Raw genomic sequence first — 21906 nt, 5'->3', positions numbered from 1 at the left:
TTTCTTTACCTCTGGTAACCTCAAGAGAAACACGTTATAATACAGAATCTGCATTAAACATCACTTTCCTTCATTCCCAACTGGACGGAGCAGGTTTAATTTGGGAAATGACATGGCGGACTTGATAAACAGAAATACTGTCGCCAGTAAACTTACTTACATTAGAAAAACATTATTTTTCTTTTTTTTTTTTTGATGATCGAAAAGTCATTTAAAGGAACAGGGCACTTAGTTTACTTGTGCTTGATTGAACTAGAGACGTTGAAAAATTTGGTGCTGCACTGTGATTAGAATTTGTATCTCCGCTTTCGAGGATCTGAATCCCTCGGAAGAGTATAGTTCAATCATTTCGTTCCTGTTTACAAGACCGCAATTTCTGGTCAAACACGCACACATCTCACTGTTGGTGAGTAAGCAATTGATACTTAAGCTATATTCGTGGGCGATAAAGAAGTGTGGTTCGATTGTCACTCAGCCGGCCGCGGTGGTCTAGCGGTTCTAGGCGCTCAGTCCGGAACCGCGGGACTGCTACGGTCGCAGGTTCGAATCCTGCCTCGGGCATGGATGTGTGTGATGTCGTTAGGTTAGTTAGGTTTAAGTAGTTCTAATTTCTAGGGGACTGATGACCACAGATGTTAAGTCCCATAGTGCTCAGAGCCAGAGCCGATTGTCACTCAGGTACAGAAATTTGTGTCTTTATTTTAGATTCAAACGAAAAGCAGCTGGTAAAAAAAACCGATACGTAACATTTGATTTTACTTAGTTAACAATCCAATTACGTGTTGGGTTCGTATCTCCGTCACAGAACTTCACATCATGCGCATCCTAATTAAATGCATACATACACTTCTGGAAATGGAAAAAAGAACACATTGACACCGGTGTGTCAGACCCACCATACTTGCTCCGGACACTGCGAGAGGGCTGTACAAGCAATGATCACACGCACGGCACAGCGGACACACCAGGAACCGCGGTGTTGGCCGTCGAATGGCGCTAGCTGCGCAGCATTTGTGCACCGCCGCCGTCAGTGTCAGCCAGTTTGCCGTGGCGTACGGAGCTTCATCGCAGTCTTTAACACTGGTAGCATGCCGCGACAGCGTGGACGTGAACCGTATGTGCAGTTGACGGACTTTGAGCGAGGGCGTATAGTGGGCATGCGGGAGGCCGGGTGGACGTACCGCCGAATTGCTCAACACGTGGGGCGTGAGGCCCCACAGTACATCGATGTTGTCGCCAGTGGTCGGCGGAAGGTGCACGTGCCCGTCGACCTGGGACCGGACCGCAGCGACGCACGGATGCACGCCAAGACCGTAGGATCCTACGCAGTGCCGTAGGGGACGGCACCGCCACTTCCCAGCAAATTAGGGACACTGTTGCTCCTGGGGTATCGGCGAGGACCATTCGCAACCGTCTCCATGAAGCTGGGCTACGGTCCCGCACACCGTTAGGCCGTCTTCCGCTCACGCCCCAACATCGTGCAGCCCGCCTCCAGTGGTGTCGCGACAGGCGTGAATGGAGGGACGAATGTAGACGTGTCGTCTTCAGCGATGAGAGTGGCTTCTGCCTTGGTGCCAATGATGGTCGTATGCGTGTTTGGCGCCGTGCAGGTGAGCGCCACAATCAGGACTGCATACGACCGAGGCACACAGGGCCAACACCCGGCATCATGGTGTGGGGAGCGATCTCCTACACTGGCCGTACACCACTGGTGATCGTCGAGGGGACACTGAATAGTGCACGGTACATCCAAACCGTCATCGAACCCATCGTTCCACCATTCCTAGACCGGCAAGGGAACTTGCTGTTCCAACAGGACAATGCACGTCCGCATGTATCCCGTGCCACCCAACGTGCTCTAGAAGGTGTAAGTCAACTACCCTGGCCAGCAAGATCTCCGGATCTGTCCCCCATTGAGCATGTTTGGGACTGGATGAAGCGTCGTCTCACGCGGTCTGCACGTCCAGCACGAACGCTGGTCCAACTGAGGCGCCAGGTGGAAATGGAATGGCAAGCCGTTCCACAGGACTACATCCAGCATCTCTACGATCGTCTCCATGGGAGAATAGCAGCCTGCGTTGCTGCGAAAGGTGGATATACACTGTACTAGTGCCGACATTGAGCATGCTCTGTTGCCTGTGTCTATGTGCCTGTGGTTCTGTCAGTGTGATCATGTGATGTATCTGACCCCAGGAATGTGTCAATAAAGTTTCCCCTTCCTGGGACAATGAATTCACGGTGTTCTTATTTCAATTTCCAGGAGTGTATTTTGTTACTTCTGATTTGAGGTATATTAGACATCTTTCGTGGTTAGCTAACAGGTATGAAAGGGCCTCGATAGGAGTCTCGGTTTATTACAAAAAATTGTCGTCTTTTCTTTTCAAGTTTAGATTTGATTACTGATATTGGCGAAAATTTCGGTAATTCATGACTCTTCGCGGCTAGTCAGCAATATATGATTAGATTACATTAGATTAGTACTTGTGCCATAGATCACAATAGGACATTTCGTAATGATGTTGAACGTGTCATTTTAATGAAAGATCTCTTTACATACCAGTATTCAATTTCTTTACAACAATTTATTACCCTCTCTATCATCCCTTTTTATCTCTCTCTCTCTCTCTCTCTCTCTCTCTCTCTCTCTCTCTCTCTCTCTCTCTCTCTCTCTCTCTCACACACACACACACACACACACACACACACACACACACACACACACACACACACACACACATTCTGTTTTTATTTTTATTTGTTTGGTGTGTTCGACTACCGACGTGGCACGAAAACGTCTGTGAATGAGTTTCTTAGTTTTGAGTACAGTTACGAAACAAATATAAAAGCAACTATGAGAGTTACTGATTTATCGTTCTTAGTTTGCAGTCAGTTCTGCATATTATTAGTAACTACGCTCCAGTCCCTAAACCTAGTTACAGAAATGCGAATCGTACGCATTACGTATTCCAAGCCATAGCAGCCGCGTCTTTGAGACGGCAGCTATGGTCACTTCCCAGCCCGCTGTAGGATCACATCGGTTCGTCTTCTTCCTGCTGGTACTGTAACTGAGATTTGCCAACAAGAAAACGTATGTTTGGCAACTCTGTGATCGAAGAGTTACTTCCTGGTGTACACGGAATTAAGCATCAAAGTTCACTTGATTTTTCCTGTCATTTCCATTGAATAATCTGAATTATTATCGCTTGAGGTGTAACAAAATATTGTAAGTTTACGATTTTCAGCCCAGGAAAGTCGTTGCACGTGGAAATCGCAACCAATCTCGTCCTTTAGTAGCGGTTTACGAGCTCTAGACAGTATTGGTCTCGTAAGACGAAGGCGCAGCACATACCTCTTTGCTATCTGAAGGGGGAAGTGCTGACCTGTGTAAAAGCGTCTGTTATGGTTCGCCGTTTTAGTCTCGCAGACTATAACGTTTTTATCCCTTTTGTGAAAGAGCCACAAGCAGTCAGATCAAACATCGATAAGGAAATCGCAAGAAAATACTTTCAGCTCAGAGTGCAATGGTGAAAAACTTACAATGCTGTACAACACGTAACGCCCCTTTCCCCTGCTGACAAGCAAATTTTGGGTTGCTAGGAATACATAACTTTATTTATGAAATGCCACATTTGCATATCTGTTGAGTATGACACAGCATACCAATCAAACACAGACCCAATCGAAATCAATGTGAGTAGTATTTTACTAATTCAGGCCGATAGAGACACGCTTGTGTACAGATACTCAGTTTTATTAAATCAGACTTTCGTCGTAAGGTTATCGTGGGTAGTTATAATTCATTTCTTATAATACAGTGCACAATATTCGCAAGGTTTCTTTTAGTGTTGTTAGAACAATACTAAGCATGAGAGAGAAATTAATCGTCAATGCTGTATGCGAATTCTCTGATGTTACATATAACAGTCTGACAATGCACATGCAGTTTATTGATTACATGCATGTAGATAACTTGATCTTAGTTACAGCTGTCAAACAAGGTTTGAAGAAGAATAAAATGCCACTACCAGACGACAGCTAATGTAGAAAATACTTTCCTGACTGTTTTGGCACGATGCGGTCTCCCCATACATAATACAAAAGCTCCGAGATGCATCTGCTGCCTGGCCGTCTATTAAACCTGTAAAGAACAAAATGTCGCAGAAGTTAGCCCTTTTTCCCCATTTTACTATTTTAGGTTGAGAAGTGAAGGGAATTATGTTCAAAGTTCCATTAAATTGACAGCTACAGGAGACAGCAGAATTGCGTTTTAAAAGATGTAGCAGAGCATGTAATAGAACTCGCGACGTCTTATCTAATGCGCGCGACGCGTACCGTTACACTAGTAGCTATCATGTAACTTCAGCACCTCCAGAAGTCAACAACAGTTCCTCCAGAACTTTCGCATCCACAGTGCTGTGAGATAAAGCATATGTCCGGACCTAGACTTCTGAGAGACAGACAGTTACAGCTTTTCTTTTGCACTGCACGACGTCTTCAACAAACAGATAGCGCAATAGAGTAGCTCAAATGTAGGAACAGTTCCTATTTAAATTTCTGCATCCTACACTGTTGGCAATTGTGTGTAGGTGGCAGTTACGTGATTTTATTTCGGTGATTACAAAATATAGTCGAATTTATGCACTGGGTAGCCGAGGCAGCTAGTTCTTGGCGATTCGGTCAACCAAGTAAATGAATGTACTGAACATGCTGCAAACCACTACAGGGAACCTGTGTGTCAGAATTCTCATCGAGTGTGCCAAAACACGGTTATGATAGAAAATGAGTCTCAAAGAAGAGGATTTGGTGGTCTGTTGGATTGATGGTAGGTTCCAATGGGGATGGTCTGGGTTCGATTGCAATTTCTGCTGATGATTTTTAATAGGGAGAGCCAGATTCTATTTTCTTCTGGCTATCCCGAGTGAAGAAGGTAAAAGGCATTGTGGTCTAAAATTCACATTAAATACGATATTACTTCTCTACCAAGTAGATGTTAGATTTCCCACATTTCGCCACTCCTGACTTTACTGGGGTTCAACCTATCAAATCAAATGGTTCAAATGGCTCTGAGCACTATGGGACTCAACATCTTAGGTCATAAGTCCCCTAGAACTTAGAACTACTTAAACCTAACTTACCTAAGGACATCACACACACCCATGCCCGAGGCAGGATTCGAATCTGCGACCGTAGCAGTCCCGCGGTTCCGGACTGCAGCGCCAGAACCGCTAGACCACCGCGGCCGGCGGAACTCTATCACCAGCAGCCTTTCTTATATTAGTTATTTATTTCTAGGGACGAAACAAACGCTATGTAGGGTCACAGGTCATTTATTCCATCTTTTAATTGAGCTTCTGTATGCCGATAAAATTGGTTCTGAACTGGGAATGCAACTCAGACCGCCCTTAACGCGGACTTTGATCCCTTCGTGACAATACAGGTCGATTACAATTTGTTGTTTGTTCAAAACTGCAGATTCCTCAACATCTCCACATATTGCGCGTGAATGGATTCGACTCCTGGCCTGGCACTCAATTTTCATTATGTATTATCAAGCTCTAGCATGAGAACACCTATTTGCTGTTGGATAATAATTTTGATTTTTAATGGATTTTCATTCGTTGTCAACGCTAACGATAGCTGACGTTTTTGACTCCCAGTGAGACACAGAAATATTTGTGAGATCACTGTAAGTTCAAGGATGTTATTCCGAGCTGCTGGTGGAGAAAAATTCGGTAGCTGACGTCTCTTTGTGTGTAGTCAACAACGACATGTGTGGAGTCGATACCCAGTCAGGACTGAACTCTTCGTCATATTATTTCTAGCTCAGACTTGCTCACATGTCGCTGCTGCTCTAGAATATAACAGCGATAGGTGCCAGGTTGGAGTCCTGGGAAGGAAAAAATTAATGTTTCGTCTCGTCATTTCAGTTAAAACATCTAGCCACTGCCAAAAAAATTCGATATGTCACTGTTTATCGTGCTTCGATAGCAATTCGATTAGGTTCTGGGTTCGAATCCCTGTCCAACACAAAGCTTTATCTCACGGCATTTCGAAGTAAGTTATTTGTGAAGAAGCAATATTTAACATCTCTCGTAGTTCGTTAACAGGGACAATAGATGCTGGGTAGGAATCCGCGTCCGTTCAAAATGTTCACGTTATGTAATTTAAAGTTGGTATTTGCTCACTGATACTGTCTAAAATCGACGTATATCACTCTCTGTATGCCTAGTCAGGGATGACTGTTAGTTTCTATCAGTCACGAAATCTTAGACCTGGGTTTGAATCCATATGCAAAACGAGCCGGTTCGTCGTGTAATTTGAAGTTCATACATATTCTCTACTAGCTGCTTGTGAATAACTTAAATTTTTAATGTCATTTTGTGTTAAATAACAAGTATTGTATGCTACTTTGAAGAGGAAGTCATGAATACGACCAACTTACTACGTACGTTACCCATCTGACGTAATAATGAGAGTGGTAACATTTCAGGTATATCATTTATTGCAATAAATGTGAGCTTACAAGCCTTAATCACAGTCTTATCTGGGAAAAGGTGTTCCTTGATATTTCTAGTGTCGTGGTATTACTTTACATCTTGAGTTATTGCGATACAGAGCAGTGTTTTCTAATGGTGACTCGTTGGAACCATTTTCAATAATCAAACGACTGTACTAAGGAGCGATTAGAGGACCTGCTAGACAGCTGCGTTATGTGGGTTGCATACGAATCAGGCGAAATGCAATTCAGGTCGTTCGGATACTTTTGAGCATGACTGTACAATCACTGCTGCCTGGGCATAAAATTCCGTTCTGTGCAGACTCGAACACGCAGGGAGCTCTCGTAAGTTGTCAAACGTTACAAACGCGAGCCCGAATACAAAGCAGATAGAACACTGTAACTCCTCATTTCGGATTCTTTTAGTGTTACGCCATTCGCGCTACAACTGCGATCGCAACCTCGTCGAACTTGACGTGGAACGCAATGAAGCAGCGTCGGCAGCGTCACCCTTTCCCAGTTGAGACAAATGACTGCGGCTGCGGTGAAAGTGGGAAACTGCGCGTGTTGTGGGCGGACGCCGGCACAGAGAGGCACCGCTGAAGAGTCAGGCTGTCAGCAGCTTCGGCCAGACGGTGGCAGTGGACTTGGGTCTCGCCGCGGCGTTCTGAGGACGATCCGCGCGAGGCAGGTCCGGCCTGGAGGGAGGAGAGGCGGCTGCCCGGGACTCGAGCACCAGCCCTGCCGGGTCGCAGCCGCGTGCAGCAGGGCCGGCCCTCAGCCCCCGCATACGCGTCACAGGTTGCTCGAAGCGACTCATCAATGCTTCTCACTAGCTCACTTTTCTTTATTCCTGTCTATCTTCTTCATTTGGGATCTTCGCTTATGTGATTTTAATGTTTTATTCACCCATCACAACACGTAAGTGTTTAATAATTGTAATGAACTGATTAAAAAACAAAAGCAGAAAGGGATTATTGTATTGGCTGCACAGTGCCGTCAAGAATGTATTTCGTGCTACAAGATTTAATAATATGGTGATTATTTTCAAGTCTTTATCGACATGACTTGAAATGATGTTGCAGCCCCTGACGAGATCTGAAGTCACAACCACCTGCACAGTAACCAGACATGTCGTCCACTGCACTACTTTTTTTTTGTTCCGGGAAAAAGCGGACACAGTCAGCTTCAGGCTTGGGCGGTGGAGACAGGGGGGGGGGGGGGGGGAAGGGGTCGAAAGCAGAGGACTGCACCCCCCCCCCCCCAATCTGTCTGTCGCTCTTTTGGTCCGTCACATGGACATTGTACTTGGTTGGTTTCCTCCTGTTTTTTAATTATTTTTGTTTATATTTTTTATTTGTTTGTTTGCTTTTGATTCTTCTTTTTTTGAAAAGAAAACTTGGTACACACAAATTCAACAATTCCGGGACTCAAAAAGGAATACTAAATTTTTCTCTAGGAAGGCCACAAGGAGACAAGGCTCCAGAACAAGGAATAAATAGAGCTGTCCAATTCCTTGACGATTAGAGACAGGATGGGACGTATTTTCAGATAAAGCTCGATAACGTGGAGGCCTCTGCCACTTCCAGTGAGCGTTCACCGCGTCTGGCGAGAAACGCTGCGGTCAGGATGGTCGTCACAGCCGACTTCACAGTGGGCCCAGAGTCAGAGGAGCCGCGAGATCGAATTAGTCTTCGCCCGAGGTGAGACGGAAAAGTCCGGACACGGAAGAAGTTAAACCGAGAAAGCAGCTTCAGCCGGTGGACTAAGGGAAGGCAGCTGGCGGCGGATCCGCAGCCAGTGTCCTCTGCCTCAAGAGGCAAGGCTGTGCGGCAATGCGTCACACGTCGCGAAAACCAGTCGGACTGAGACGAAGAAGGCGGAGGCGGGGATTAGACTGTTGGTGACCTTACACCGCGGTGAGGCCGACGTGAAACCACACTGTCTTCCAGGACGTGAGTGGTGCGGCCATCTTAACTGGGGATCGGGATAATTGTACTCCCCAACGAGGAAGCAAACATCCGCTGATGCCGTGTGTCATCGATAAAGTGTTGGCTCCCAGAAAACTTAGTATAATATGAAATTCACGTACGTGGCGTAGCCGGCCGGGGTGGTCGAGCGGTTCTAGCCGCTTCAGTATGGAACCGCGGGACCGCTACGGCCGCAGGTTCGAATGCTGCCTCGGGCACCGATGTGTGTGATGTCCTTAGGTTAGTTAGGTTTAAGTAGTTCTAAGTTGTAGGGGACTGATGACCTCAGAAGTTAAGTCCCATAGTGGTCAGAGCCCTTTTTTTTACGTGGCGCAATTTAGAGCTGATCTGGCCAACATCGGCAGGGGGAGTCAGACTGTCTGGTCCAAGACACGTAAATAAGCGAGATGTAACGGAACGGGTTGCTCGAGCACACGTTACACCGGTACTCCGTATGAACAGTACTGAAGCCTCCACTCCGATGCTGGGAAGTCCAAACGTTCCAAGGGGATGGGGCTCCACTCATACCAGAGTGGAGAAACATAAGTTTTCCACAGGAAACGACCAGATAATTGTTTCAATTTGCACGCCATCACTGCGGGTTGTGAACAGGAGTGGGCCGTGGCACGGTTTCCCCGTAGAAGGTCAGGAACTCGTAACAGACGCAGGAATGCTGGCAGGTCGGTGGAAACAGTGCGGAACTGCGGAGTGGGTGTGTCCTCGTGTGACGGAGGCCGTCCCAGTCTCGGCAGTCACATCGGAGAGACTGCCGGGCGGTTTCGAATCTCGAACAGCAACTAGGAGAGGGGAGAGGCCTCCTGCAACGGAATCTCTCCAGTAGAGCAGAGAAGGGCAGAGGAATTGTCCGACAGCTCACCACCTTGTGTCCGAGTACGCTCGTTCTGAAATGGTTCAAATGGCTCTGAGCACTATGGGACTCAACTTCTGAGGTCATTAGTCCCCTAGAACTTAGAACTAGTTAAACCTAACTAACCTAAGGACATCACAAACATCCATGCCCGAGGCAGGATTCGAACCTGCGACCGTAGCGGTCTTGCGGTTCGAGACTGCAGCGCCTTTAACCGCACGGCCACTTCGGCCGGCCCGCTCGTTCTGAAGTGGAGGCGGTGGCGGCGCGGAGGCCACAGTGGCCACGTTCGTACGAGAGGCCAGCGGAGGAAATGCGCTGGGACCGTCCCGTTCCCCATCAGAAACGCGGATAGGGTCAGTGGCTGTCGCTTGGGGAAGCACGTCCGCTAAGGGTAGCCTTCTACGTTGTTCGTAAGTGGATTTTAGGAGCGTGACGCGACGCGGGCAGATTGTACGGACGTTACACACAAAGCAGGTCCCTTCTTGTCCTATGTAGATTATATGTTCCCAGAATAAATAAATAAAATAAAAATCATAAACTAAATGGAGGAAGCCAACAGAGAAATGAACAGCGTTTAGGTATAGAAAATCCCGTGATGGAAGAGAACAATACAATAAGTGCGAATGTAAGACAGGTGCTCCGGGGCGATAACGTCTCACACGTAAATTTCGATCCGAATGCGGAGCAAGAAACTACGGCACAGCATCCGACAACGGAAAGCCGTCCCGGTTTAGCAGATGACGTAGTCATCCAGCGACAACATGGCGTCTCAATTTTCCACAATCATTTCGAAAGCGAAATACCCAGAGTATAAAATAAATAAATAAAATAAAATATTAATTATTAATTATGTATCATAGTGATTGGTTGTAATTAATATTTGCTTATCTGGAACGTGGACGTTTAATTATTTGGTATCAGACGCTTGACAATGGCTTTTTCGTAAATGCAGCGTTATTCGTAGTTGACCGTGAAATAAGACTCAAATAATCGGACTTCGTATTTAAATCGTTTCCAAAGACTCCTGCGGTAGATGCGGACTCAAAATCGAAATATCAATATTAGAATAATTTGCTAGCCATGTCAATACGTCGTACAGAGGTGACTGTCTACTAAACATAGAAAAGTTTACACAGTTAGTTAAATCAGATATATTCAACGAATAAACCTACAGTTAAACAATTCTACTTACTTTCATAAATATAAATTCTTTACAGAATCGAGTGCCTAGTAAGACTGCAACTCGCAGTGTTCTTATATAACATCAAATATGCCAGTGTACCAGTTAATAAAATATACGTGCTTCCCGCACCAGGTATTCTACTCAACCTACTTCTTCTTAATGAAACATAAGAGTGTCAGAATTGTATTTTATTTTATCGGTGGCATAGCACTGCAGTTCTATGCCATAGCCTTTATTTATTTGTCAGAGATTAATTATTTAATTAAGATTCCGCTTTCCGAGGAAACTCACGCACGGCATGCAAATGTGCCTTTATAAGACGGTCCCTGGTAGTTGTATGAAAACTATAGAAACACCGTTATTTCTGTTGCCATTAATAGGAAATGGATACCATACAAATACTTTAAGTACTAAGCGGGCACTACAGCATTTGAGAGCACAATAACCAATTTAATTACCTTAGTCAGTACTGCTAACAACAGGCTCGGTACATTTCAATTTTATTTCTTGCTGGCTGTTTCTTTAAATGAAGTCCTTTAGCATATTCGACATGTCATCTTAGCTGCACACACAAATTCTTACATAGCACTGCACAATAGTAATATTTTATAATAACTAATTAGTGATTGCGGACCACGCCATGTACGCGTCCGCCGTCTTTAAAAACTATATCAGGACTGTGGGAACAGGAGAGGATTACAATTCTTCAGCTGTCAAAAAATAAGAAACACGAAAGATCTCTATCGATACAATTTATGAACAAGTCGTATTCTGCGCCGTGGCGCGTAAGGTATTCTTTGAAATATCAGGTTGTCGCTGCTCAGCGGCGATCTAAGAAAATTTTACACAAATTGTATGGCTTTTAAGAGCCTGCATGGTTAGATTATCGAATGTAAGTTTATTTAAGCTGTCGAAACAGATACTAATGTTACACTGCCTCCCATGGGGAGGGGAGGAATACAGGAGGCATTGCTTCCGTCCCCATGTCGCTCGTAATATTAGTGGCATTAAATACATATCTACCGCTGAAATTGAGTAGTTATATAGTGGTATACACTTGACGTTTCCCAAAGTTACCATAACAGAGAAAATATTCATTGTTAAGATCATTAGTAAAAACTGTCTTTGTGCAGTTCATCTGCATCTGTGTTTTGGTCACAGGGTTTCTTAACGTCTACATCAACATGGAAAGTATTACTATTCACAATAAAGAGCTATATACATTAAGTGGACATGACAGGTATTGACGCAGAGAAAAAAAAATACATACACGTATAACTACCTGCACAATCCTAAAATGCTTACAAACTATGAAGTTGACATGACATTTTCATTTTTCTTTCACACGTTTTCCAAATTTTCAGTGTCTCTACAAGCTCGATAGGATCGTGTTTATTTCATCATAATATTCTTTCTTATTTTACACACATTGTACATTGGTTCGTGGATCACACTGTGCCGTCGAATTGTTTGTCAAGAATCGCTCACGATGTGAGTCCCTTTTCTACCACTTCACTGAATGGAATTTGCTATTCTCCGTGAACTCATGGAATATGGAACATAAATGGAGAATACTCTGCATTAGTATTACTTAAAATTTCGGTTTAATTACAATGGGTTCAGGATGGGTAAGCATCATTTCTTTCTTTTTTTCATTTCTCACTGACTTCTGCTCTTGTTTATGACAGCGGTTAAGGCAAATATCAATGTCGTTCTGACCGTGACCGAAGTTTATTCTAGTCGTGACCATTTTATTCTTTGCTTAATACAAATCGTTCTCCTTCAGTCTCTAAAATATGTTTTCTATGTACATATAGAACAATGTCCTTCAAAGTAGTATGAGGTCTCAGTTATTGCCGGAGCGAGCCACGCGGACCCGGCCATTACATCCACATCTACATCTACATCTACATGGATACTCTGCAAATCACATTTAAGTGCCTGGCAGAGGGTTCATCGAACCACCTTCACAATTCTCTATTATTCCAATCTCGTATAGCGCGCGGAAAGAATGAACACCTATATCTTTCCGTACGAGCTATGTAAAGTTACAAATATCCATTACTTCGTCATACGCCGCTGCGCTGCAATGTTGACAGACTAACACCGGCCAGCATAACGCGCGCTATCGTAGATAGGTTGTGTGTTGTGTTGTCCGCCAATAACGTGGTGCGTTTAAAGCACGTTGTTTGAGGATCGCTGCTGTAGCTTCACCGACGAATCCTGGACGAAGTCATCTCGTCGTACCACTCGTCAGCTGTCCGTGAAGGACTCACAGGTAAGTGAGAGGAAGTTATTTTGCTGGCTTGCGAGGGCTGCATGGCGAACCATACTTCTTCACTGGCCGTTGCACATGTTAAAAATAAAACTGATACACACAAGGTGTGGTATAAAGAGTCGTGACACAGACTCGCTTTTCGATGCACAAAGTTTCACTTTCACTTTGATAGGCGTTCGTGAACTAAACGTCGTCCTTCATCTCACTTTCTCTTTGCAAAAATAACACTATCACAGAAGGATAACAAGATACCTTGACTAATAATATTTAAATAATTTGCTTATATATATACATACATATATTCTTAATCTAATGATCACGTCCGGTACAGAACTGCTGTCGTCATTTTCTTATGGCTCTCTCTTGCTTACCAGTTAAAATTTACGTCTTCCGCTTAAGACTATTCTTCAGTCTCCTCTTGTAAACAGAGTTACCACTTTTATTAATTCGTTACCGTCAAATTCTTATTACATTTTTTAATTGTCTCAAAGACAAACTAATTGTCTTCCTCTTTGACAACACTCCTCTTTTTATCACTTTTTTCATTTACATGTCCATTTAATTGTGTTTACTGTGTTCTTTAAATTGAGGACAGCTTCCAGACATACAGACTGCCTCCTTTTGCGCGCTGAATACTATTCGCTTCAAAATATACGGGCGATGACTAACTAACCGCGCGTTACAAAGACAACAAACTCAATTGCACGCCAAACAATGCTCGACTCTAATTGGCTTCAACAAGCAAAATTTAACTCATCTCGTCGCGAAGCTACACGCTTTTCGTGTGAGTTGCTTTGCCCGGACAGTACAAGTAAACCTCTACGAGCTGATCCTTGGAATATGATGTCTGAAGTATTATCAGGGGTCGGTATTTTGGATAATATTTTATAAAGGAACACACAAATCACCATTTAAATAATCTGGACATTATAAAAATTATCATGCTAAACAAGAATCATTTACATGCGAGCGCTTATGCTGCTGCAGTTGCTTTTTGCGTGTCACTCACTTAGAAAATATAATTGATTCTTTTACACGCCTCTATGCATGTGCTTGTTTGACCAATTGTTTACTTGGTTACTTGACCCTGTAGCCTGCGGACTCCTGTTATTAATCGCTACATTTAGTCTAGCGGCTGGCATTTCCTAAGTATAATATTTCCATGGAACTTATAATATAGCGTTATTTCTACCCCTTCTTTTACTTGCTACACCTTCGAATTTGCGTCAGCATAACTTATCTGCCATAGACTTTAAAACTTTGTTCCTAATAAAGTTTTCCACATACATTACTTCTTCTAAGCATCGGATCTTACACATGTTCTTTAGCATATTATAATTTACTCTCTTTTTTTTAGGAAATGTGTCGCTCTCATTACGATATCCTCTGTTATTCTTAGATTCTAGTCACGAAAAGCTATGACCCTTTGTTTTACACAGGAGTACAAGCTGTCCTCCGAGAGACTTCAGTTTCTTAACAAGAAAAAAATCCTTTATTATAAAACCTGAGAGAACGGCACTGACCACTCCTTCCTCTTTGATTCACACATACCGGGGGCTGATTACCACACGAGCATGGATCGTATACCTACATACTAACTTGAAACTAGTACTAAGTTCTCTCTTTGCCATGTTCCTTTACCTGTATTCAGTTAACAGATCGGTACAAACTTTCCTCACACAGTCAGCAGTGTATGATGACCTCCAGACGTATTAACTACTGGCTTGTCGTTTTTCTTCAGTTATCATTCGACGTCGACGACTTACCTTGTTCTCTGATGATGCTTTGAAATTGCCTCGTACTACAAACACCTGCAAATTTCTTTCTTGTGTTCCCATTGTGGAATTTTCTTAGGTCACTATGGTGGAACAGACCTTTAATCCTTCCAGTCACGGGGTCGGCTAGCAAGTAACATCCTGTGTGCGGCTTCCTGACAATAACGTATGGGCCTTCGTAAACGCGCTCCCACTTACGATGGTTTAAAATGAGTCCTCAGTAAGATTCTCTCACCTTCTCTGTATTCAATAACCTTATTTACATTTTTGCCAAATGCTTTCTTACAAGGGGTTTGCATACGTTGTCAGTGAAATCAACGCCAGCCTGATTTTGGAAAAAATGCTGTTTCTAGTTTTCCTAATGATGGTGGTTCTCCCTATCGGATATCGCCCTTAACGTCTCCTCCGTTTCGTGTTGGTGTTGTGACTGTGGCACGAAGGGTGGTGGACAAGGTTCTTGTCCCGTGTTCGATCCACTTTACGCTTAATAGATTCGTGCAGTCTTTTGCCGTTTCGGCTTCGGATTTCCCGCATAATCACTTGAGAGATCGGAAAAAATTATATTTGTCGGAGGTCAAAATGTATTCTGGGCCAAGTAGTGTATTGTACTGTCATTACTAGCAAAATGTTGTTGTCCTGCACTTGTCCCGTGCCATTTATTTGATTTCCACTCGCGCGTCCTGTTAAAGACTGGTCTGCCCTGATAATTTCCTTCTGTGGTGGTTTGTTTCCGTACTGATTTTGTGGATAATTGTGTGTCTAGTTTCCGTACTGTGGCCGTTGTGTTCTATCCACTGGGCTGCACCGTTGTTTATTATCATCCTTCGGTCGACGCCTGTTGGCTTCTGCAGCCGCCGGACGGTCGCCAGTGAGCGTCGCTTCCGCGCGCTCTTCCCTCACTGCCATTGTTGGCCGCGCAACCTCCACGTTTCGCCTGCTCACTCCATTCGGAGCGCTACCAACATTTGCTACCGCGTCTTCGCGAATCGAATCCAATGAGTCCAATATGGAAACAAATGCTTCGGTATCGTCCCCGGAAACGTTAACTACTTTCTCCCTTATAGAGATGGGCAATTTAGTTTTCAAAATCTTGATCGCGTCTTTATTTGTAATTGGCGAGTCCCAGAATTTAATTTCTGCTAACTATTTTTCGAAATACCTTTTGAGACTGCCATGTTTCGAATTGAACATTTCCGCATTGAACACTTCTTTTCTTAAACGTTGCTGAACCCCGTCACTCCAAAATTTGTTCAGAAACATCCGATCGAATTCATTATAGGTCCTGCACTTGTCCGTCATTTCTATTCCCCATAAGGCGGCATTTCCTGTTATATACCCGCCACAAACTCTATTCTTTGCTTGTCTGTCCAGCTGTTCGGAAATACTCCAGAGAAGTTTCGCAAAAATACCATAGGGTGTATGTCAGGTTCTTGCGGATGAAAGGTTGGAAATGTTTTGTGTTGCAATACACTTTCTTCCTGCATTTGTGTTATGAGCGTTGGTGGGCTGTTCAGTTCAATGTGGTTACGCACTGCGTCTGTCGGACTGTGTTACGACGTGTCATCAAGTGGAGTGCTGTAATGAATTTGCCTATTGTCATTTCGGTATGGGGAGTGATTCCATTCGCTACCCACCAGATGTAAAGGACTTCCCACTTTGTTCTTTAATGTCTGCTCCTCTTCAATGACCTGCTGCTTCCACTGATGAAGGTCTTCTGCCAAAGTTCGCCTTATCTGTCCCAGCTCAGATAACACGGTGTCTCCCGATTTTCTTGGTTCCGCCAAAAGATCATAAGTAACTTCCCTTACTACTTCCTTCAGTTCTGTTTTTTCTATCAGATAGTCTTTGCTTTCTATCCACTCTGTGTCGTGGTCGGATAACGCTTCGGCGTGAGCCTTTACCGGAATTTTTTACCTGCTCCTCTATGTCAAGTGATTCTACTTGTTTCGTCAAACCATCTATCTCCTCTCCCATATTAGTGACAACCAGTTTCATGGCGCTGACCTCCTTTGACGTGGTACCACAATTACCCTTTAACGCTACAGTTCCGCTATGGTATGCTTCTATCGTGGCATTAATTTCACCCTTGGCAGCTCCTAGTGCTGCATCAAATTTACTAAATCTCAGCCTCAACCTGTTTACGGATCTCAGATATTACTGCTTCGATTTGCCCACTTATTTCCGACTTGACCTCGCCCAATTGCGTATTCAGTTCAGTTTTCAAGTCGGTACTTATTTTAGTTTTCACCACTTCAAATTTTTCATTTATCACGTCAAATTGTTTATTTAAATCGGTAAACTCTCGCATTAGTTCTTTTTTGTTTTCCTCCTCTCTTTCAGCTCTCTCTCTTGCTTTTCGTTTCCTTTGTAACCGCAATTGTTCCTTTTCCCTATCATTATTTGTCATCGAATTGCGGATCTGAAGGAGCATTGCATTCGTATCCACAGTTGGGTTGCTACCCGCGGGAATGGTTTGAATTGTTTGGTCTGTGTCAATCATATCACCGGCGTTAGCCTCCGCCTCCACTCGCATGCTAATCGCACGTGAGCGCAGCGAATATTGAGTGCTGTTCATATCGTCACTGCCACCTGCTGTCGGGATTAATTTCTGTTTACCCTCCTCCATCTCGCGGTGTGTGTTTGACAACAGTATTACGTCAGCTACAAGTGGTCTGCAACGCGGTTCTTCTGTCCTTTGCTTGTGACGTCAGGTCACGTGCTGTCTGTCAAGTATCGGAGTTGCACTCGCCTAAGAAACGCCTGTGAACTGAAGGGGAGAAGACAAGATTGAAGACGGGCACACTAAACAACAGAATTAGCACACAGCGCCAGCATTTTACATGTAACACGACGCCATATTTACACATTGAAATCTAGACTCAACAATGAGATTCAGACTCTACGTTGCAAATCCTACTGAATTTTGACTAAAAAAGAATTTTAAGCTGATTTTTTAAATGTGCAGATGGAAATAAAAGGAAGAATGGTAATGTAGCTGGAAAGACAACTGTACTACTGAAGCGTCTCAACTGCAAATGGAAATTTTTTCGTAACTTACGTTTGATGTATTGAAACTTGGCAACTGGATGTAAAATTTGTCCGTTTCCCGCCTTCGGCTCGTCTTTCCTCTCTGAAATTCTCCTCCACAATTTTTTTAAGTGCGTAGCGTGCACATTAAAAATAAATCTATTGTTAAATACATCTATCTATATTAGCAGCAAACACAAGAGGACTTATTTTCGTGATTTCAGTAGAGTCCTTGTTCGGGTGCCAAGTGTGGTGTTTTCTTTTTTTTTTTCTTTTTTTTTTTAAATGTACGAGGGCAGTTCAATAAGTAATGCAACACATTTTTTTTCTGAAACAGGGGTTGTTTTATTCAGCATTGAAATACACCAGGCTATTCCCCAAACTTTTAGCTACACAACACTATTTTTCAACGTAATCTCCATTCAATGCTACGGCCTTACGCCACCTTGAAATGAGGGCCTGTATGCCTGCACGGTACCATTCCACTGGTCGATCTCGGAGCCAACGTCGTACTGCATCAATAACTTCTTCATCATCCGCGTAGTGCCTCCCACGGATTGCGTCCTTCATTGGGCCAAACATATGGAAATCCGACGGTGCGAGATCGGGGCTGTAGGGTGCATGAAGAAGAACAGTCCACTGAAGTTTTGTGAGCTCCTCTCTGGTGCGAAGACTTGTGTGAGGTCTTGCGTTGTCATGAAGAAGGAGAAGTTCGTTCAGATTTTTGTGCCAACGAACACGCTGAAGTCGTTTCTTCAATTTCTGAAGAGTAGCACAATACACTTCAGAGTTGATCGTTTGACCATGGGGAAGGACATCGAACAGAATAACCCCTTCAGCGTCCCAGAAGACTGTAAGCATGACTTTACCGGCTGACGGTATGGCATTAAACTTTTTCTTGGTAGGGGAGTGGGTGTGGCGCCACTCCATTGATTGCCGTTTTGTTTCAGGTTCGAAGTGATGAACCCATGTTTCATCGCCTTTAACAATCTTTGACAAGAAATTGTCACCCTCAGCCACATGACGAGCAAGCAATTCCGCACAGATGGTTCTCCTTTGCTCTTTATGGTGTTCGGTTAGACAACGATGGACCCAGCGGGAACAAACCTTTCAATATCCCAACTGGTGAACAATTGTGACAGCACTACCAACAGAGATGTCAAGTTGAGCACTGAGTTGTTTGATGGTGATCCGTCGATCATCTCGAACGAGTGTGTTCGCACGCTCTGCCATTGCAGGAGTCACAGCTGTGCACGGCCGGCCCGCACGCGGGAGATCAGACAGTCTTGCTTGACCTTGCGGCGATGATGACACACGCTTTGCCCAACGACTCACTGTGCTTTTGTCCACTGCCAGATCACCGTAGACATTCTGCAAGCGCCTATGAATATCTGAGACGCCCTGGTTTTCCGCCAAAAGAAACTCGATCACTGCCCGTTGTTTGCAACGCACATCCGTTACGGACGCCATTTTAACAGCTCCGTACAGCGCTGCCACCTGTCGGAAGTCAATGAAACTATACGAGACGAAGCGGGAATGTTTGAAAATATTCCACAAGAAATTTCCGGATTTTTCAACCAAAATTGGCCGAGAAATAAAATGTGTTGCATTACTTATTGAACTGCCCTCGTATTTATATTTAGATTAAATTATTATTGTCTCGTGAAGATTCAGAAATCTGTTGTGAGTTTTGCACCACTTCTTGGCGGGAAGAGCAAAGACTTTTCAAAAACTTTAGTACTGTATGTCATAGTTTATATGCCACCTGAAATCGTTTGCAGAAGTTCTCAAGATTAAGAACAGAGTTCGCATTGCCACTTAATTTACTTGTGTCGTGATCATGTTCGATCACGACTGGACATGAGACAGCAACTACGAACGGAGAAACCTAAGGGACCAGACAGAGCTGGAAATTTTCTTTGCTGTACTACACCACACGTTAAAAAAAATTGGATTTAAATGTCAAACAAGGTAAGTGACACTCCGCCTCCTGCCTTAACTACGACGTTTGCCGACATGCGGTCGGTCCCTGGTAGCTGTATGGAAACTATAAAAACACCGTTATTTCTGTTGCCACTAATAGGATGTGGATACCATAGAAATACTTTAAGTACTAAGCAGGCACTACAGCATTTGAGAGCACAATAAGCAATTTAATTACCTTAGTCAGTATTTCTAACAATAGGCTCCGTACATTTCAATTTTATATCTTGCTGGCTGTTTCTTTAAATAAAGTCGTTTAGCATTTTGGAATGCAAGCTTATGTAAGCTATCGAAACAGATACTAGTAATAAAAACTCACCCTGACTGACTACACACACACTTAGATATAAAGGGAACAGAATGAACAGACTTTGTTTTTCAGTATATACTTCGTTAGGTTGGCAACGTGTTGATAAGCAAAAAATGGTTCAAATGGCTCTGAGCACTATGGGACTCAACATCTGAGGTCATCAGTCCCCTAGAACTTAGAACTACTTAAACAACCTAAGGATATCACACACATCCATGCCCGAGGATGACTGAAGCGCCTAGAACCGCTCGGTCACACCGGCCGGCAGATAATGTTGTGTCCCTGTGTTTTATGATTGATACCTCCAGAGCTTGAAAGAGTGTCTTTCAGTTAATATTGTCGAAACCTTTCTCTGAACATGGAAATGCTACGAAGACTGGTTTTCCTTTCTCCAGTCTGTCTACTTAGCTGAGTGATAGGAACTGTATTGTCTCTCGTGTTCAGACATTTCACAGCAATCTAACGTTGTGGCCATGTCAGTTTGTATAGCCCCTCCTCCTCTCCTCTCTGCCGGCCCGAATGACCGAGCGGTTCTAGGCGCTTCAGTCTGGAACCGCGCGACCGCTACGGTCGCAGGTTCGAATCCTGCCTCGGGCATGGATGTGTGTGATGTTGGCGATGATCACGTTATGGTCTGTGCAGAATTCTATGAGGTGGCTTCGCCTTTCATCCCTTCCCCAAAGCCTACATTTTCTTACTATTTTGTCTTCCTAACCAGCTACCGTATTCCAGTCTCTCGTCATATTTTAAATCTTTGTCTCGCTTAACTATTTGAGTGATGTCTTTTATCGTCCATTCTTTCAACCTGTTCATCACCTGTGGCGTTGGTACGCACGGAAACTTGTATCACTGTAGTGTTGGCTTTAACGTCGTGTCTCTCCTGGTAATGATAATGTCAATGGCAGTTTAGTGATGGAGCGGAGTGATGTGATACTACTTCACTGGTAGTTTCAATAGCTGACACTCGCAGAGTGGTTAAAATACATGATCTCAACATAGCAAATATTGAGGATCGACTGTCAGGCATTTTTAATTATAAATAAAGGACTATCAGATAACAGGTAATGTACTATCATTATAGTAGACTGCGTTTCGGTATTGCAATTTCGAGTACTGACAGCCGTTATTAAAGTAACAATAAGTTTATGTTCTGGGGTGGCCGCTTTTCTAAATGAGACAGCGGACAATCACGGACGGTGGTCATGGTGTCTGTTTATGGTGAAATAAGAAAACACGAATAATGAAATGCGTGGAAGGGAACACCGTAGTGAAAATAAAAAATTGCCATGTCTTGATCGGAGTTGGTCTCTCCCTCGTGTAGGTCGGCGGCACAGTTAAGGGGAGGCGCCGGGCGCTTCGGTGGGCCCCGCCCCGTGGCTCAGCGCCGGCCGCTTGCAGGTGGGAGCGCCGGTCCCGGCAGCAGAGGCCACCAGCTGCCGCCGCAGTGCCGCTCGTTCTGGGCAGCCAGGGCGCCGTCTCCAGAGCGAGGCGAGCCGGCTCTCTGGGCTGGCCGTACTGCGTGCGGCTGTCCGAGCTACGAGCGTGCTAGCGAGGGGCGTGTGGCAGGCCGCAGTCGTGCCGCTGGAGTGTGTGGATGCACTGTGCGAGATTTGAGGCACATCTCGGCCGAACGAAGCACAACTGAGACGTTCGAACAAATACAGTCCACGTAATTATAAAAGTAAAGCTGCCAAAGTTTCCTGTAAAAGTGCTACCAGTGGTGGCATTCAGATTACTCAGAAACTGTCGTGTAACGGTGGCAAGGGAAGCCGTGAAACGTTACGATCAAGCAAGAGATGACGGCTGTAAATTATTTTCTACGTGAAGATACGCTTATTGTGGGGTCTAAGATAAGCATTAACACAAAGTCATTTCTTGCAGTGTCAAGAAAACTAGCCAGCCAGTTTCCTGCCTATCATAGATATTAATGTTGAATTTTGTGCGTGTGCGTTTTGTACTTACGGTTGTTTTTAAAGTGACGTCTCATTTTACTAATGTTTCCCCTTTCGTGTG

At 44.2% G+C, this 21906-nt stretch overlaps 1 protein-coding gene across 1 annotated transcript in view; it reads left to right on the top strand.

The window, feature by feature from the left end:
• The window catches only part of LOC126442700 (nascent polypeptide-associated complex subunit alpha, muscle-specific form-like), a 104072-nt gene extending 82630 nt beyond the window's left edge, over window positions 1–21442 (top strand). The window contains exon 9 of the mRNA XM_050090748.1: window positions 21292–21442. Within this exon, the coding sequence (XP_049946705.1) occupies window positions 21292–21442 (151 nt within the window). The remainder of the gene's footprint in view (window positions 1–21291) is intronic.
• Window positions 21443–21906: the final 464 nt, after the last annotated feature.

The sequence above is a fragment of the Schistocerca serialis genome, unplaced genomic scaffold (assembly GCF_023864345.2).
Source record: "Schistocerca serialis cubense isolate TAMUIC-IGC-003099 unplaced genomic scaffold, iqSchSeri2.2 HiC_scaffold_1401, whole genome shotgun sequence".
Lineage (NCBI taxonomy): Eukaryota > Metazoa > Arthropoda > Insecta > Orthoptera > Acrididae > Schistocerca > Schistocerca serialis.
Note: the sequence above shows the minus strand (reverse complement) of the source record. Positions and strands in the feature narration are given on the sequence as shown.